Source organism: Leiobunum rupestre, chromosome 5 (assembly GCF_980474605.1).
Source record: "Leiobunum rupestre chromosome 5, qqLeiRupe1.1.hap1, whole genome shotgun sequence".
NCBI lineage: Eukaryota > Metazoa > Arthropoda > Arachnida > Opiliones > Sclerosomatidae > Leiobunum > Leiobunum rupestre.
Genome location: NC_143388.1, coordinates 18293825 through 18312900, shown reverse-complemented (window position 1 = coordinate 18312900; position 19076 = coordinate 18293825). Strand labels below are relative to the sequence as shown.

Genomic DNA, 19076 nt, shown 5'->3' with positions numbered 1-19076 from the left:
AGGATCGGGTAAACCCTTATGAAATATAACGTTATATTTTTTAAGTTTATCGTATCCTGGCTGATCCTCGCCGTAAAACCAGTGGATTTCTTCAATTTGAGGTTCAAACATTTGTTTTAAATGTTTAATCAGTTTTTCTACGAAATATGTCTTACCACTTTGGCTAGGCCCGCAAAGTATGATGTTACAACTGTGATAAAAAGGGTACATTATCACCGCGTAGCTGAAACCAGAATGAAATAAAATGGACATTTTGTTTTTATATATAATATTTTTTATTTTTGACAATAACAAAACACGTTTTCCCGTGACACACCCCCTTGCCACGTGGAAAGCGGCCGGCGCGCTAGAGACACACCCCCCTCGTGACCCCGACGCGCGCGGATAGCTGATCGAGAGAGAGAACGCGCGCGCCTCTCTCTCTCTCGAACGCCGAGACGGCGACCCGCGGAGACCGGTGCCTCTCGACCCGCGGCTCGACCGCATAAGAGCGAAGGTTTTTTTTAAGTGCGTATTTTATATCCGAATGGAACTGTTCGGTAATTCGATAAAACCCGAACTTTATCCATTACGGGCCGATACGCTTTTTCCAAGTCGACGCTAACGAGCGTATGATCCGGAAGTCGACGGATTTGTTTGGGCAGAGGCACGGCAAACGCCGCCGGTATTTCAGTTTCTTCGTCAGTCACTCCTAGCATAGTTTTTAAATTTTCGCCGTTAATGATATGCTGATTACCGACATTAATTCGAAATCCTTTCACTTTCGTAACGTTAAATTTTTCGCCCGTATCCGGATTTTTCACCCAAAACGAGTAATTTTTTGGCCCGCCATACGCGGCTTCGTAAATAAACGAATTCTTTCCATAACCGGATAACTCGCTGACCATATCGCCCAAATAATTGCCCGTAGTTATAAGGGGTTGTTTCGAGACGTACTGGAGGGCGTCAGTGTCCAAATATAACGCGTTCTCTCCGACTATTTCAAGATATTTTAATAAAACTAATCTCGCTTGACAGGTTGTATAAGCGGCAATCACGCAATTTGTATGTTTTAGAGGGATTTCCGCTTCCTTGATGGGGGCTGATTTCACTAGAAGAGTCGTATCGTTGACTGTCAAAACCGATTTTACGTTGATTTCCGGATTTGATAGCAGTTCAAAGAACACTTTGGGTTCGCGAACGATTTCAGTTTTGGTCACAATGGATCGCTGACCGAGTTTTCTGGAAAAAAAAAGTTTTAATATCTATTACGCTACCCAATATGATTTATAACCCCAATGGGGGGGGGGGTAATAAAATCCATACAGACCCCCACATGGAATTCAGCATTAATTTCGAGATGGCTCGAAGACCTTCGTTTTTGGAGACTTTGGTAGGGTCCAATTTGACCCCTTCATGACGTTCGAAAGCCGCAATGTATTCAGCCTGGGCTTCGGGGGTCTGACAATCTGACGGCCAGCCGCTCGCCTCCACCTTGGTTTTTAGGAAACAGTCAACGTAATCTCGAAAAATCCCTCCACTGTCCGTTGCAGGATCGTATTGCGTCACCGTGTATGACCAGGCCTCAATTTTTTTTGTAATTTTGTATCCGCGATTTACCGCCCATCTTAATTCGTCGATTACCCAAACGCCTTTAAGCATTCTTTCGTCGTCAGAATGCTCGCAGTCACCCTGATACCGTAAATCGGCACACGTCCGGCATAGGGTAAACGTTAACTTTTTGTTAACGGTCCGATACGGAAGAATAGGATGGAATAAATTGGTTGGCGGGAGCACGTTACATAACAATAATCCCTCAAAATCGTCAATGGCTGGAATATCGCTACCGAGCAGAATTGTCGGATGACCAACGGGGACTTTGCCACTATAAAAAGGAAAACACACTTAAATATTTGTTTTCGTTATATATATATATATTTTTCGATATAATACCGTTTGTTTATAAAAGGGTACAGGCTGCAAATGTCCACGTAGAATATTTTATCGTCGGTCCCTTCAACGTTACAGTACGTTCGTAAGGCTGATACTCTGCCCCCGAAAAAAGCGGCTCGCGGGTCTAAACGTTCAGTTAAAGTTTCCGAAAAATTAGAATTTTTTAAAAATTCATTTATGGCTGGATTTTGTTGTTTTTCCAAAATCCAATCGCACCCCCATTGTTGAATGACGGTATAACCCATTTCTTTAAGTTTATTGGTTGTCCGCATCGTGTTGGAAAATCGTGTATTAAGGGTATCGCTCGCGTTAGCGTATAATGGCTGGTTCCTATTTACAGAGTCCCCGAAGCAAGTCCTACAACCGTGATACCTTTAATGAAAAAAAACCTGTTTATATTTTGTCTCTTCGAACTTTTTAAAATAATACTTACCAACAGCCCTGATATTGTAGAGCGTTTTTCTCACCGATTAGACCATCAATTTTAATTTTTCCAGCACGCGGTTCTCGACCATTCAGCGTTGACACGATGGTAACATTCCGGACATGCGCTTCCCAAGCCAGCCATTCTAAAGCCTCGGTGGATTGAGGCTCGGATAACCGATACAAATTAGCCGGTATTATGCCAATCGTTTCTGGCTCCAAAAATTTTTTCCTTAGCACGTAACTACACACTGATGCGATAGTCACGCCCACGCTAAACGGATTAACTTCGCACAAGTCTTGAAATAGTTTCATAAACTTTAAACAACCTTTAGCTAATATGTGGGTATCTCTAGAACAATAGAGTTTTAACGTTTCGAGGTAATTAAACCCCGAACTCTTTTCGGTTTCGAGAGCGTACCATTTGTTAAAACTTTCGCGGTCTTTCGCCGTGAAATATTGGGCACCGTAAGCTTCCAAGGGGGGCAGCGAGTTCTCCGAGACGTAGTTTGTTTGTTCGGGTTTGTAAATGTCAAAATTATTATCAACTACGTTGAATAGAAAATGGGGGAAAAAATCTTTCGTATATTCGCGACCCAGCTCGAACGTATCCGCGAATTTCGACAGAGGAATGGGTATATAATTATACGAATCCGATAGAGTTAAATTGTGTAGTTTCAGTTGCAAGATGCGAGTTCCATTTATTATCGGATCGGGCTCAAACGAGTCGGCACTCTCCATTATAACTTGTAATAGGAGTTGCGTATCATAATTACTGGCATTATGTCCCAGCGCGGTCACTCTTCTTATCCGAGCCAGTGTTCTTAAATATTCGAAAAAGTTTCGCGCGGAATCTGAACCCAGAAATTGTCGTTGGCGAACGCCGCAAAATCTGCATGCTACGTCGGGGGTATCAACACACGCGACACAATAAGTTTCCGACACGCATAAAATGGGTTGATGAATATAACAGTTTTTCTTATCGGGGTGCCGTTTGGTTTGGACCGTTTCAAAATCGTAAAATATCCACATTTGCGTGGGCTGACCGTTGGAATCGAAACGTGGTGGGGGGTGTCGCGGGTCTTTTATTACTTGGATGTAACATTGATGTCCCGAGGGGGAAAACTTACGACAAACGGTACAATACTGTTCGGTACACGAATGCAGCTGGCCGTCGCGTTTAGTCAAATCGATTAGAATCGAACATTCCGTGCAATGAAATAAATTTTGGCATAATGATAATTTATCGCCGGTTAATTTTATTTTATGATGAGCGTAGCAATCGACACCCGTAAACTTACGTAAACAGTCGGGACATTTTATTATATCTCCGGTACATTTTAGGGCCCTGCAACACGCGAAACAATAGTCTGAACACGCGTGGGTGCTATCTCGTCTGTACCCCTCTAGACACTTTGAACAAAACTTTTCTTTCCCGAATAAGGGAGCCAGCTTTTTAACTAGATTGAAATGCGCCCCCTCGTTTAAAAGTACAATACGTTTTCTGTCCATACCTCCCCGTACTCTAGAATCGTACACCAAGGTCGGCCAGCTGTTTTTAATTTGATAGATTAAAATATCGTATTCTTTCAGATACGTTCTAAATTTTCTAATCGATTCGGGCGACGCGCATTCTTTATTAGGTCGGACACCCGATTTGGAGCATAGGAGGAGCGCCTCGGCTCGCTGAGCCACATTGTTTTCTTTGGAATGCGACAAAGTTTCATAGACCGTTTTTAGTCTTTTGTTTTCGGGCTCGTTCTGATATTTACACAGTGCCACACCGACGCAAAGAGCTCTAGCGAGACAGATTGAGTCGCTGTTCGCAATACGGACAATTGATCGTCTATTTCTAGAAAACAGGGCAAAGGTCTCTAGTCGTTTCCGTTTTGTACGGCCACCGCCCTGGGGGAGACGGACAATGGAAAAAGTTAAATTAACGGGTGCCAGGAAAAACGCTTCTTCCTCATCTGAATATATAGATTCGGATACCTCGTCGAGAAGGGCCTCGATATCAATTTGGTCACGTCTCCTAAATGAAATGGTTATATCGGGATGCGCCGCACCCAGCGCCGAACTACGGATTACTAGTTGTACCATGTCAGCGGGGTTTACATCGCGTAATACCCGTTCAGTGACCCTGGCAAGCCCTTCCGCTATATTATTAGATATTTCAGCTTCCAATTCAATTCCCGTCATATTGAAGTTCGGGAACTGTTTTTCATTCTGACCCAAAATTACGCAATTAGGGTCCTCAAAATCAATATACCCCACAATTGGGAAATCTCCCTCCGCCTCCCCGTAACCGCTTTGGTTAAGTAGGTCGTTGAAATATTCGTCCACCATTTCGACGGATTCACGGGGTTCAGCATCATCCACCGGGACAATTTCAGGGGCGTCTATAAAAAATAAATATATATTTTAATTTCTTAGATATTTTTCGGTACGAGAGAAAAAAACTTACTCTTCAGGTAGTCCAACACAGGTTCGTCATATTCGGCACCCAACATGGCATCCCACTCGAGTTCGAGTAATTCTTTTTCCCGCTTATTATATCTAGCTTCAATAATTTCGCCTAACCGAGGCGGTAATGCTTGATTAAATAATCGGAGTTCGGCTACCGTTTGGCACGCTTCTGGAACGTGGGGGATAGCTTGAACAGTTTCAAAAATTTCAATAACCGTCAAAATTAATTTAAAACTCAGACGGCTAAAGATTGCGGGTAACTTATTTGGTGCAAACCCCGGGTCTAAATTTAAAAATAAACATATTCCGTAATAAAATTGCAGTAGTTGCGGTACGGACCAGGGTCTATTTACCTCCAAATCGTCTAGAAACCAACATAAGCTTTCGCTATCCATTTTTTCTAGGTGCTAAGAAAACGACTTCCAACTAGAGAATTCCGCTGATTAGTGAAGTTTCTTTGACCGATAGGGCTCTATTTATACGTATCTTTTGAGGCTGTATAAAAATAATATCACGTCGTTAAGTCGAAACTCTATTATATAAAACTCGATTGTTTTCTAAAAGATGGACCCACTGTTTTTTAAGCCCATAAATTTAAGGATGGATCAATGGCTACTTTAATGATAGCCCCATAAATTTGGTGGCGGTTCATCCTTTTATCGCTGACACATGTTGTTTTTCAAAAGAGCCGCAGAAAACTCTTTTGACTATTTTGACAAAGCTGGGTGAATATACGAAAAAAAAACTTTTTGACGGTGCCCTTCTTGTTCTCCGAGCGGGCCCAATTTTTTTTACGAGCCGCTGTTTTATTAGACACCAAACCCTTAGGGTGGAATCCTTTGGGGGCCACGCCGCTCGAGTCTTAATAGAACAATGTGGGCCCCTACGGTCTTTTTCTTTGAAGGGAAAATTGTTTAGGGGCTCTTTTTTTGTGTCAACCCTAACCTTTTTTACGATGCAAATTAAGACCCACGCGCGACTCCTGAATTTAACATGACGCGTCAAATCGGGTATTGTTAAAATAGTGTGCACCGAAATGTTTATAAAAAGCGATTGTTTTCACAGCTGTTTTTAAGCGTAGAAGGATGGTCATGGTAAAAGAGTTATATGCTCAAAAACTTTTAAAAAAAAGACGTTTCAAACTGTTAGATATTTTTTGGGGACAAACGTTTTGTTGAAAAATGGTTATAAATGAATGTTGTTGCGCGTAGAATTTTATGTAGCCCCATAAACTATGTGGAATAGATCCTCTTAATTATTGTATATATTTTTTTCATTTCTCGTTTGTATTTTTCATTTGTAAATAATTCCTTTCTATATATTAGTTATTTGTCAATATTTCTTTTTGTATATTTTAGTCATTTGTTTATTTTAGTTTTTTGTTTATTTTAATACTTTGTATGTCATTTGCGTTTTTATAAAATATATAACGTTTAAATCCCGTTTTTGGTTTATTGATAAATTTAGTTTAACGATAACTTCCGGTATGGAAGGTTCTATCCCCGCCTCTCCCGTTAGTCGGCTTATCGCGAACAATCCTAAAAACGCATTACTAATCGCGTTGATTTTACTTTTAATGGGACTTGTGGAATTTCTATCTCTTTGGTTTAGCAATATGGGCGTCGCTATACACATAACACCGCAAAATTTGACTAATCGCGTGAGTCATTGAGTCAACCCATTACATCATCCTGATTACGTCATCAAATTATTATCGCTATATAAGGGATTCATCCCCGTCATCCATCGGCAGTACACTACAAACCGTTTCTCGAGCATCATGTCTAAACGAAGCTGTGTAGATAACGTTCCTGGGCCCACTAAAATGTCTAAATTTGATCCGACTCAGCGGAAAGTTAACCCTCGGTATTCACTTTCATCCGAGCTTTTCGTTACTACGGGTTTTACGTCTGAGCTCGATATATCTGTAGCTCTATGCAATAAAATCACACACCAGGTCTTTGAAATGTCTTCGCGCGCCTGGGATGATTTATACGGCCACTGGGAACAAATAAATGATCCACAAAGGCTGCCCTTTCGATCACCGTTCCCGCTATCTGATGCGCTAGTGACCGCCGCCATGTCTGACCAAAAAGAATTAACCTTGCAAAGTACGATATCCGAAGCGTCGGTCGTAATCAAAGCGCCGGAAACTCGAGAATTGGACCGACTCAAATATTTCATTAATTCGCACATTCAACTCCTTAAAGTGAACCAAAAACTCTTTGAATTAATGGGTTACGTTATAACCGATAATTATCGTAAAATTTACGAAATATTGTATAAAGAACCATGTGCACCCAACAATTTATTTCTATCGGATGAACATGAAAGGTATGATACCGTTGTCCGCTACGCGTCCAATTACGTAACAGCATTTAAAATTATTGACGATTTTAAAGAAACAGTGGCCAACCAAAATATGTTTTGTGTATTTAACTTTTACAATTTGTTTAATATGGTATCTACCAACCATAAATATATTAAAAATAAATTGTTTTATCTTTAAACGTTTTCATCCGCTTAATGTACTGTAACTTTGAATGTATAAATAAAACCTTATAATTTGTATACACTCTGCTCTTTTTTTCCAAAACACTTTTACCGATGACCGCCCGCTATTTTACGCTACCCTTAGGGGGCCCGAAAGTGTTTGTCGGCGAAAACCAACCAACTCGACATTCACTATGACGGGTAGGCTGTTTGCATAACATCGTGTCACCGCCATAGATAACCTATTGACCTATAATGGGTTAGCACCTGGGTTTTATGGGTTATAACATCGTAAATCATCTAACCTTTTGACCTAAAATGGGGTGCCTCCAGCTATTAACTATGACTGGCCGGCTGTTTGCATAACATCGTGTCAGTCCACACCACCTGCGGAATAGGGGCAGATAACCTATCGTAAATCATCTAACCTATTGACCTAACCTTTTGACCCCGCCGAAAATGTACGCAAAATGGGGCCCCTATAGGGGGTCCGTTTCACACCTATTTAACGGCTGTTTGCATCGTGTCCATAGGGGCAGATAACCTATTGACCTCGTAAATCAGCTAACCTTTTGACCCCGCCGAATATTGCCGCAAAAGGGGGCCCCTATAGGGGCCCGTTTCCCCCGCCCGCAGGTGCCCCTTATCGGCATACGCACTCCCTTATCTCTCATATATAGTAGTTTCACTCTGTAGCTTTCCAATGGTCGGCATTTTGTGAGGAATTTTTTCTTTATGGGAATAAGCATGGATGACCTCGTTACACGTGACACTGAAATCACTCAATATATACATATACAACAGAAACTAAATTAGAAAAAAGTCATAAATAAAAGAAATTTGCAATAAATTTAATCAAGACTGTGTTCAAGTTAACATCGAAAATTTAGATGTAACTATAGCTTCTATTTTCACGAACAACAGATGACATTCTCTTCGTATAGAGAGCTTGCAAGTGCAAAGTGAGCCGTGTGTCTTGCCCTTTGGCTTAGAAAAGATAAGTCATGGTTTTCTTCCAATAACAATAAATTATCATAGGCCTTTCAAGAAAGAAAAATGGCTGTTTTAATGTAACTCTTAAGTCACTTTTTTACTACCAGCGCTTACTCGACTTGTGTGGAGCCTCAGATTTTCATTAGGCATGCCAAAACTGTATAAAGCTCCGTGTTGTTATGTGTAATTCTACCATAGATTGATGAGGTTTATTAATTCATGATTCTACTTTAAACGAAAAGTTTAAAAAAATGCAGGCTATTATAGATAGAATTAGGATATTACATGTATAACATCAATTAAATTCATCAAGATAATTAGCTTACATAGAACGTTTCCAACTCCTTTAACCGTTTAATTTCTTTTATACTCATACAACATTTTTAATTTAACATATAAAAAAGCAAAATAATTAGGTTATAACTCATTAGTTACGAGAGACTAATTTTCAAAATAAATCAGCACGAGCAAGGAGGGTCTAATAAATGGAGGAGAAAGTGTATGGCGGGTCCCATATATTACACTGTCGCCTAAAGTGTCTATTATTTTCATAAAAAAAAGCAGACGGCAAAAATATAAAATTGCGGTACAACGTAAACAAAGAAAATGGCCGCCGAGCTTAGAACATGTTTCACTTAATTCAAATAACTTTTTGATATTTAATATGGGTAAAATAAAGATCTGTGCATTCGGTAATTGTAAAAACGATTCTAGGAGATTAAAAGGTAAAGATATACGATTCATGCCCTTCCCAAAACCGAAAAGAAACCTAGCAAAATGCAAGGATTGGGTTGGAAAATGTGGTAGACTAGATGATTTCAGTGTAAATAGCATTGGCCGGTCAACATTTGTTTGTTCACTCCATTTTATTGGCGGGCATGGTCCAACCGAAGATAACCCAGATATTGTCGATCATAGGGCAAGTCAAGATTTTAAGGTATTGTATTCTTGTTATCAGTTTTCGTTTAGAACCTGCTGAACCTCCAATCGCTTAATCAAATTTTCATATTACTGCAGATTTGGAAAAACCAATATGATTATTATAAAGAACTTCCTCGCAACCAATCTGTATTAAGTGAATTTGAGAACCACAATCAAACATCAAGTTCTACAGAAATGTTATTACCGTTGGTGACTTCGACTAATGAATCTTTTCTACTCGAAGCTTCAGTCCCTTTTCATACTGTAAGTTCAACACCAATAAAAACATTAGCTGCAAACCCTGATCTCTTGGTAAATTGGAACTCTATTAAGTTTTTATTTTATAACTTATTCGCCTTCAATTAAGTAATACCATGTATTTCATTCCAGCAATATGAGAGTGGTATACAGTCAATGGATCTCCAGGAATTAACATAATCAAAATCAATGCTGCCAAAAAATACAGTACTTACTTCAGACGGTTGCACAACTAGTTACTCATCCGAAACCTCGACATCCAACTTAGCGGAAATCTCGGGATCCAACTTAGCGGAAATCTCGGCATCCAACTTAGCGGAAACCTCGACATCTAGCTCAGTACAAACCTTGGCATCTAACGCAATGGAAACCTCGGCTTCTTATCCAGTACAAAATTTAACTAATACACTATTGGATTACACCAATTCTTTTAAAAGCTTTCTATTTGAATTACCAAAGTTTATACCTAAAGGGTGGGCCATCACATATCAGGAGAGTGATAGAGAAATTAATTTCTTGAACTACTGGAAAATAAACTGCAGCGTTACTATCTTCATTTGAATAATTATCAATCCTGAGATAACCTGTAAAGAAAGTATTATTATGAAAGTGTTGAACAGATTTCTTCCGCAAGAACACTTGGCTGTTGTTACATTTGGGGAGTATTTTGAAGATCTTGAAAACTTAAATATACGTGGAATTATAGATGCTTTAAGCAAATTGAACGATTATGGAATTTGCCATGAAGTAACCGAAACACATCTCAAAGAATAATTTGAAAATTCAAAACAAAAACCTGGATTTTTCTCATTGCATGATAGTGCACTACATTCTAACTTATGCGACTACTTAACTTATTCAACTATATGTGGAAGATGCAAAAATCTTAAAGCTGCGTTAAAGAAAAGATTGAGTCGACAGAAAATTAGAAATTTGGCTATTGCTAAAGGCAGTGGTAATGGAAAACCAATAAATAATCGAAGCCGCCCATTTTATGGAATGGCTAAAGATAAATTGGTCAAGCAACTTCAAAAACAGAAGAAACAAGCTGCATATCTAAAAGATAAACTTTCTAAGACTTAACGATTACGAAGGCAAATTGAAGAAGATGGCCAAAAACTAACAAGCACTGACAGTAATCAATTGCTACAAATTTTAGATAAGCATAAAAACGACTTCCCAAAAGACTCTGATAAAAGCTTGTTTATTGAAGAGCAAATAAGAGCCTTAACATCCAAAAGTAAGCGTGCTCGACGTTGGCATCCAAAAATGATACAGTGGTGCCTCTATATACAGAATAAATACCCCGGTGCTTATGAAGCTATGGAGAGAAGTGTGTGCTTCGAATTACCATCACGGAGAACACTCTACAACTACGCTTCACATTTTGGAGCGAAATCTGGTTTTAGAAAAGAAGCATTACAGGAAATTAAAAAAATCTTTGATATGTGCGAACATGAACATCAGAAATACATCAATTTGTTAGTTGATGAAATCAAAATTAAAGAGGATGTTGTGTACAAAAAAAATACAGGCGAACTTATTGGATTTGTCCAATTAAATGAGTACGGGAACACTGTTGTCGAACAAAATACGGTTTTGAACTGTTTAGAAAAGCCACCAATTGCCACCCACATACTATCGGTTATGGTACAAGGCATAACATCAAAAATTACGTTTCCTCTTGCACACTTCCCATGTGACAATTTATCAAGTGACATTTTACACTCCATCATCTGGGAAGCCATATCAAAATTGGAGTATTCGGGGATTAGAGTTCTTACTGTTACTGGGGACGGAGCTTGTTGCAACCGAAAGGTTTTTTCAACATCCGCTGGTGACTTAGGGTATAAATGCAGAAATGATTTCGCTCTTGACGAAGAAAGAGAGGTTTTTTTCGTATGTGATCCACCTCACCTTGTGAAAACTACCCGAAACTGCTTGTTTAGTAGTGGAAATGGGTCTACATTTGCCAGAAATATCTACAAGGGTGGACAACATATGTATTGGAAGATAATAATTGACCTTTACAATGAAGACCTTCCGCGAAGAATAAAACAATTGCCTAAATTAACCTTTGATCATGTGCGTTTAGGGAACTACTCTAAAATGAAAGTTAATTTGGCTGCGCAAGTCTTAAGTAAAACAATTGCTAATGCACTCGATCAACGATTCGGAGCAGATGTCAGTGAAATGGTTCAGTTCTTCCTAATTATCGACCAATTTTTTGATTGTATGAACGCAAGAAGCTATCAGGAGGGATTTCGCAAAAGAAACCCAAACTTATATCCATATGAGCGTGTTGAGGATCCACGACTAAAGGTTTATTCATTTATAATTAAAGTTCTTCCTTCATTCATATAAATGGCATGCCTTTTAATTTATATTATAGTGGCTTCAAGAAGATTTTACCAATTATCTTAATTCTTGGGAAGACGAAGTTCAAAACCGCCCAGGTAAATTCACCCAAGATGAACGAAATAGAATGCTGTTAAGTAGAGAGACCATGAAAGGTCTGAAAATCACAGGTACTAAGTTACGATACATTTCTTGAAATATAAATAATTAATTAATAATACTACCCTGGTTTTTCTAGCAAATTCTGTCGCTGAAGTTGTGAAATTTCTGTTGCGTAAGGGAGCTAAAATTGTTCTTACAAATCGATTGAATCAGGGCAACTTAGAAAAATAATTTGGGAAGCATAGAGCAGCATGCGGTTCAAACACTGCCCCTAGTGTTCATTTATTTAGTCAGAATGTTGATAAATTGAGGAGAGTCGGAAATGTTTTCGCTGAAACAAATAATCAAAACACTGAAAAATTAAAATACATTTAATTTTACTGACACATGTTTAAAAATATCACAAGTCGCTTATAAAAAGAACTTTGGTATTTGTAGTCAGGTACTAAACAAGTAATTAAAAATCATTGCATAACATAGTGGTTTGTTATTTTAGTTAGTCTAAATTAACAAGAAATTTTTAATTCCGCTGCCTTCTTAAGTTCTTTCCTTAAACTCGCTTTAGATGCCAAAATAAGACTCTTTGACTTTTGATGCTGGTTTTTATGAAATTTAGAAAGAGCCTTACCCCTTAGAGTTAAAAAAGACTCTACAAGTTTATTTAGCAATAAAGTTTTCTTATCAAACTGCATATTAACCATAGAGGAATTCAGAAGGTCTTCCCAAATTTCCTGTACATTAGCATTTTTTATCACATTACTTTTAGCTAAGGCTTTTCGATCCACATTTTCGGTCATAGGGTTACAATTAACACTATAACACATTTCTGCAATGGAATCTACCATTTCGAACAGCCTGAACGTCTGATCATTTACAAAAAATAAGCCGCCTCTATTCATACGTTCAGTCCAATCAATCAATGCACCTATCTTTTTTGATACATTAGGTTTCGATATGTCTCCCTTAAAGCCAAATAATGGCACATAATCAATATTTTGAGGTACCCATTTTTTTATAGAATTAATTGTTGATCCAGCGACATAATAAAGTAATTCTTTATGCTTCGCTTCTTGTTTGTCATGGACGGATTGAGATACCTTGTCTAGGGATTTATTTTCCAATGTTTCCGCAATAATTGGTTTTAATAAAAACCTTCGCAAGTTTATGGAAAATCTTCTCAAGAATTCCGCGCAGCAAAAAGAACGTTCTCTATCAGTGAATCTTTTTATATTACCAAATACTACTTCAAAGTATTCCGAAAGAGATTTTATGGTTTCTACGTTATTTAATAGTATTAGAATACTCAAGTTGAATTCGGATAGGTCTTTGACAATATGGCCATTGATGATTTTTATCCCTTCAAACCATTCTCCTAAACTCTTGTTAGACATTGAAGTTTTTAAACTATCAAAAGCCTGAACCACTCTCTCAGGGCCTAAATTAGGATCAAATTCACTTAAATCATCCGCAGTTATCTTCATCAGATCTTGAAATTCTTGACTAGATAAACGTATTTCCAAGTTCGATATATGACTCTTTTTGTTGTTTATTTTCTGTGGCGGCTGCACCAATTTTGGCAATGGGATTCCATCAACTAATGATTCTATTTCTCCAACCACAGTTTGAGTTGCTAAAGTTATATCATACACTAGATTAATAACTTCTGGTGAGCAATCTTCCTCTAACGTTTTAGTGTTATTTGTTTCTTCTATTACCCTTTCTTTAGTTGGCATTATACAACTTGCATTTTCAATGAGTTTAATATCTGGAAGCAGAGGCCTAAAATAAACCAGTAATTTAATTACATACAATGAAGAAAAAAAGCATTTCACCCCTGATAAAAATTAGTTGAAAGTTTTATCTTTACTCACTTTGCATAAGGATGTTCCACATGCTTTCTATTTACTTGACTAGTAATTGCTGCCTTCTTTTTTACTTTTCTGGTAGGTGAGCACAGCTTTCTTTTAACTATTTCATTCGTTTTTGTTTGATTCATTTCAATTATTGATAATGAAAACAAATTATCTTGAAATTAACTTAACGTCCCACATCACTAAGCCTTCGCGAATAAAATAATAGCAGACGAAATCACTGACGAAACGATCTACTACGACGCAACGGTTTGTTTACATTGTACCGCCGAAATGAGTGGACGTTGTAGGTCGACGAAAATCTGCCTACTTTCTCCTCCATTTATTAGACTCTCCTTGGCACGAGCTAGTTACAAGTACAACAACGTAGCAGACGTCTATCGGATTGAAAATCAACGCCAGAAGCCCAGAAATAAGCTTTTCATTTGACAAATATGGTGCCGTATCAGGCCATGTAGCCTACCTCGTATTTTTGCCTTTTTCTTTCTAGATTTTGATCATACAGCCCTATCCATGGCTAAATGCGCGTGATTTTAAAAATTGGTTTAAATATTTCGATTAGAATAGAAAAAAATCAGAACTAAACACGCGTACTCCTTTACAATTTAAAATTTTCTCAGTTTACTGTTACAGTTTCAAGGCTCAAATTTAAGGGAAGGGTTTTAAAATATATAAAAGGTAAGAACATTTATGGAAATTATTTTAGAAATATATTTCACTTTTTAAAATTCCAAAAACAAAACTCTTTAAACCTAAAACATTTTCAATATCTTCACCTTCATAGATCTCAACTACTCCCCCTTAAATCAACCTTTCAACTGCTTTGATAAAAGCATTTTGTATTTAATACAGGGTGTTTCGAAGGGTTATGCAAAAATATTAAGGAGTTGTTGAAGGTGAGTTGAGAAGTATTCCTGTTTTTTCCCCATTTTCCTACGGCGAGTTAAAAATGCGCCAGATAGCTTCAAAGTGTGGCCTACTTGCACCTGGAAGTAGGCTGCAAGTTTGCAACAAACGCAAAACCCAGCAGCAGGGAAATGCGAAAAAGGGTTTTTGTTAACAAATCGAGGTAACCAGCGAAAAAAAGTAAACTTCAAATTACAACAATAGAGTTCACTTCGGAAGAGCTGGCGGATGTTCATTTCGTGCATGGGCTAGCGGATGACAATGCTTTGGCTTCTCAACGTATCTACCATGAAAGTAACCCGAACCGGCGCATGCCCGTCTTACGAACTTTTACCAATACCTACTTCCAGGTGCTAGTAGGCCACACTTTGACGCTCTCTGGCGCTCTTTTAACTCATAGTAGGAAAATGAGAAAGAAAACAGAGATACTTCTCAACTCACCACCTTAAAATATAAAAACACCCTGTTTATTCAGGTGCAAGACGTTTGGCTTAATAAGGGGGAAAATTCCATTCAGTCTCTATTTATCATTTAACATTAGACTAGGGCTCACAAATTACTTAACTTATATTGTATAAGAAACTGACCCGACCTATATGTAAAGTAACTGTACTCATATTATACAGGGTGTTACGGATAAGAGTACCGAAACTTTCTATATGTATTCTATGGGTCTCTATGAGTAAAAATTGTCTAATAGACATGGGTCCTAAAGTGCTTCGTTTCAGAGATATGGGCTCCCAAAAAACTACCCCAAACAACCGGACACAGCCTTAAATCTGGCAAACAATATTCTTCCATGAACCAAATTGTTTTCATTAAACTATCAATTGCTTTTATCCGTAAGGCGAGAAACTTTAATAACAAGTGGCAAAAGTTCATTAATTAGAAGTAAAATGAGTTTGAAGACAAAGCCATTTTAATTTAGTGATACGATTTTAATTATTAAATTTAAAGATACAAATGTTATAAAAATTCTAAAGGAATGGTCAGGGACGTACCTTTTGGGGGGGACAGGGGGGGAGGCTCCCCCCCCCCAAAGTTTTGTAGAGTTGGCAAATCGAGGTGGACTTGGCAAAATGAAAATTATGAAACATGTTAGTTAATTAAAAAAAACTCCTAATTATTGTTCCTAAATCGATAGTAAACAAATCATTTAGAATTTCCCAGCAATTTACTTCCCTAAAGTCATTAACTATGTTTGAGATTTCTATTTAGTTGCTTCTCCTTATGTATAACTTTCAAGACCTGATTTCTACGCTAGGCAGCTAGTGTGTCGGAACTTTAGTTCAGCCTTGTGGTAAAACCTTTTTAAATAGTCATTTTTCCTACAGCACCTTATAAAATTAAAAGGCAGATAGACGCGTGATAGAGAATATCGGTTGTTCGTTATTATTTCAGTGTTCATTTTCTACGTTAAATTTGGCAATCTGTATAAAATTTATAAAAATAGTTTTAATTTCTATAGGAGATGTTATAGTTTTTTTAAGGAAAATTAGGGGGATTTTTAAGAATAGCACCTTTTGTTTTTTTTTGGTTTTTGTTTATTGTTTTAGGTGTATTATTTGTCAAGGATTACAGAAATGCCAAAAGTTTTAAGCGCAATTTATTATTTAGAAAGATATGATAAATATAAAATTGTTACTTACCGCCAATATTTATCTCGGAAAATACATAATATTTTTGTACTTATTGGGTGAGGTAGGACTGATGAAAAATTAGATTTAACGGCAAGATACTACTAAATTTAAAAAAAAAGTGCTAAGTGAAAGTTTTTTTTTATGGCGAATTCAATTTGTTTTTTTTTATTAATTTTTTCTAATTGTTAATTAGTGGTCAAGGAATCTAAAAAAATAAAATTATTTTGCGGAAAAATGTTTTTACAAGAAAAAAAAGAAGCCAAAAAATTGGAATCTTGAAAAAATGGGCTTTTTATTGGTACTGCATTATACAAAGCTTTTGGGTAAAGTAGGACTGATGAAGGATAAAATTAGAAAATGTGAAAAATGGGAATTATTCTTTGGGCGCAGTTCCTAACTAAAAGTGAAACTGGACTCGTATTGGCGCCTTATGGCGCCGCGCACTCACTTCGCTCGAGCGCTGGGGGCCGCGGCGCCACCCCAGCCCCCTTCTTGCTAATCAAGCAGTGCCATCTATAACGCAATCTAGAGGACAGTACCTAGTATAGTCTCTTGTGGTGCGAATTAAACAAGGGATAGCGACTAAGAGATGAATAGATCCCACACGAAGGAGTTTTCCCTCCTATTAACTCCACATACGGACATCATATCCAGTGAAAACGTACCTAGTATCTAGCGAATTGAATTCGCCGTAAAAAAACACATTTCACTTAGCACTTTTTTTTTAAAATTTAGTAGTTATCTTGCCGTTAAATCTAATTCTTCATCAGTCCTACCTCACCCAATACGTACAAAAATGTCGAAATATTATGTATTTTCCGAGATAAATATTGGCGGTAAGTAACAATTTTATATTTATCATATCTTTCTAAATAATTTCTGTAATCCTTGACAAATAATACACCTAAAAAAAAAAACCCAAAAAAAAAACAAAAGGTGCTATTCTTAAAAATAGCCAAAATGGGGAAAGTCGTGAATATTATAGTGATATTCTTTAGGAAAGTGAAAATTTCACAAGCCAATATTCCTAAAGTTGCGTTGGATAAAGATAACGTGTCATCATATGGTGTGATACAGTGTCGGTTGTTCTTACGTTAATATTTCAGTAATAAGTGTTTGAATTGTTTATGTTATATTTCGGTATGAATAATTCCAGTTATTCAAAGCAGTTCAGTCAAAGATAATTTAAACTCGTACCCTAGATTCGAATACTGAGAGCTTTCCTATTGACGGTTTTGTTACGAAGCGTTTACCCTTTTCCGGCACGTGACCTCAGAAAAATCGGGCTCCATCGGTTGTGGCACGGCCAACTTCGATCACGGGCTGCCGCGATATAGCGCGTGATCGAAGTTGGCCGTGGTTGTGGAAAGGCGCAAACCATGGAGCGAATTTTTTCTGAGTTCCGGCGGGAAGTGGGTAAACGCTATCGGCAACGCGCGAGAGAGTGATTTCGAATCTAGGGTACGAGTTTAAATTATCTTTGGTTCAGTTAAACAACAACTAGTATTCGTCAGGATGAAATGTATCTATTTTTTACTACAGCGGGTTACACAACGAGAAAATAGTAAGCGGGTTTGATGGGATTTTTAAATTGCTGTAACATCGTTCAATCTTTTTTTTCTTCTTCGCGTATCTCCTTTATATATAAAGAGAGTACGCAAATGCTTCACTCAATATAACTAGAAGCCGAGCCGTTTTCGCCATTGAATTGGGAATAGTCCCGGGACCCGCTAGAATGACATAGGCGCGTTCGGTAGTCGTGGTTTCGCGAAACAAATTGTGAAATTTCCAGTCGGCGCACTCAGCCGTCAACTCTATCATTATACGGGTGGCGCCATCTATAACTTCCAAAGTACATTAGTACCATTAATTCGATTGTATAGTATATAGTTCCCACCGCTAACAGCGGATGGCGCCACCGATTATAATTTTAATGAAACATTTAAATTGAAATCTACCGTAACAATCCAAACTTAGACGACTTGACAAACTTTGGGTTTTTTTGGCAAATTTCACTTACCTCCCCCCCCCCCCAAACATACTCTCTTCGGTACGCCCCTGGGAATGGTTTTAAAATTGTATAATTCGTTGGTAGCTAATATGGCACATTGGTCTAGGAACGCTTATTGCACGGACGGGCATCTTATGCGAAATTTCGTTTTCGTCTCTAGTGATATTTTTCCAATAAGTGGGTAAGAATTATATAATATTTCAGCTATATAAAAGATATTTAAAAAATTACCAGAATACAGACCGTTTGTTGCAATTGTCCACCAAGAAATACACGAATATATTATGATATTTTAACAATCGAAGCTTTATAGAAAGGTGATTGGTTAACAGTACCCCACGTTGTGATTACTAAAAATCAATTATCTAAATAAATTATAGTAAAATCAAAATCAATCATAAGTAAATTACATGATTTGTGTAATTTTAGATAAACAAGATGTTATGGATAAGTATGATATTCATTTTAGGGTGTGTTGTTTGGATCCTTATGAGTTGAAAATGGCAAATGAACATGGGGCTAAAATGCTTTGTTTCAGAGTTTTAGGCCCACAAAAACCACGCACCAAATAAACGAAATAGCCAGTAATGCGAAGTGTTCGGTATTCTGCCTTGAATTCAATTGTTTAGATTTATTAATAATTAGTTTTTTAATAGTGAAGCGATATACACAATAGCAAATGTCAAAAGTTACTAATTGAAC

General features: G+C 37.6%; 1 protein-coding gene across 1 annotated transcript; it reads right to left on the bottom strand.

The window, feature by feature from the left end:
• Window positions 1-503: 503 nt before the first annotated feature.
• Window positions 504-5209, bottom strand: LOC149943707 (uncharacterized). Its single transcript, XM_090176157.1, has 6 exons — window positions 4820-5209; window positions 3953-4754; window positions 2366-2629; window positions 1933-2304; window positions 1310-1864; window positions 504-1221 (listed from the first exon to the last, which is right to left on the bottom strand). Exons 1-6 carry the CDS (start codon window positions 4863-4865, stop codon window positions 504-506), a joined length of 2757 nt encoding a protein of 918 aa, XP_090032283.1. The 5' UTR covers window positions 4866-5209.
• Between the last annotated feature and the right edge of the window lie 13867 nt (window positions 5210-19076).

Excerpts from the sequence above, each read along its gene's own strand:
- LOC149943707 (XM_090176157.1), bottom strand. The coding sequence starts at position 4,865 with ATGTTGGGTGCCGAATATGACGAACCTGTGTTGGACTACCTGAAGA. Across the intron at positions 4,755-4,819 it reads TGTGTTGGACTACCTGAAGA|ACGCCCCTGAAATTGTCCCG; the intron begins GTAAGTTTTTTT and ends TATTTTTTATAG. Across the intron at positions 1,865-1,932 it reads TACCCTTTTATAAACAAACG|TGGCAAAGTCCCCGTTGGTC; the intron begins GTATTATATCGA and ends TCCTTTTTATAG.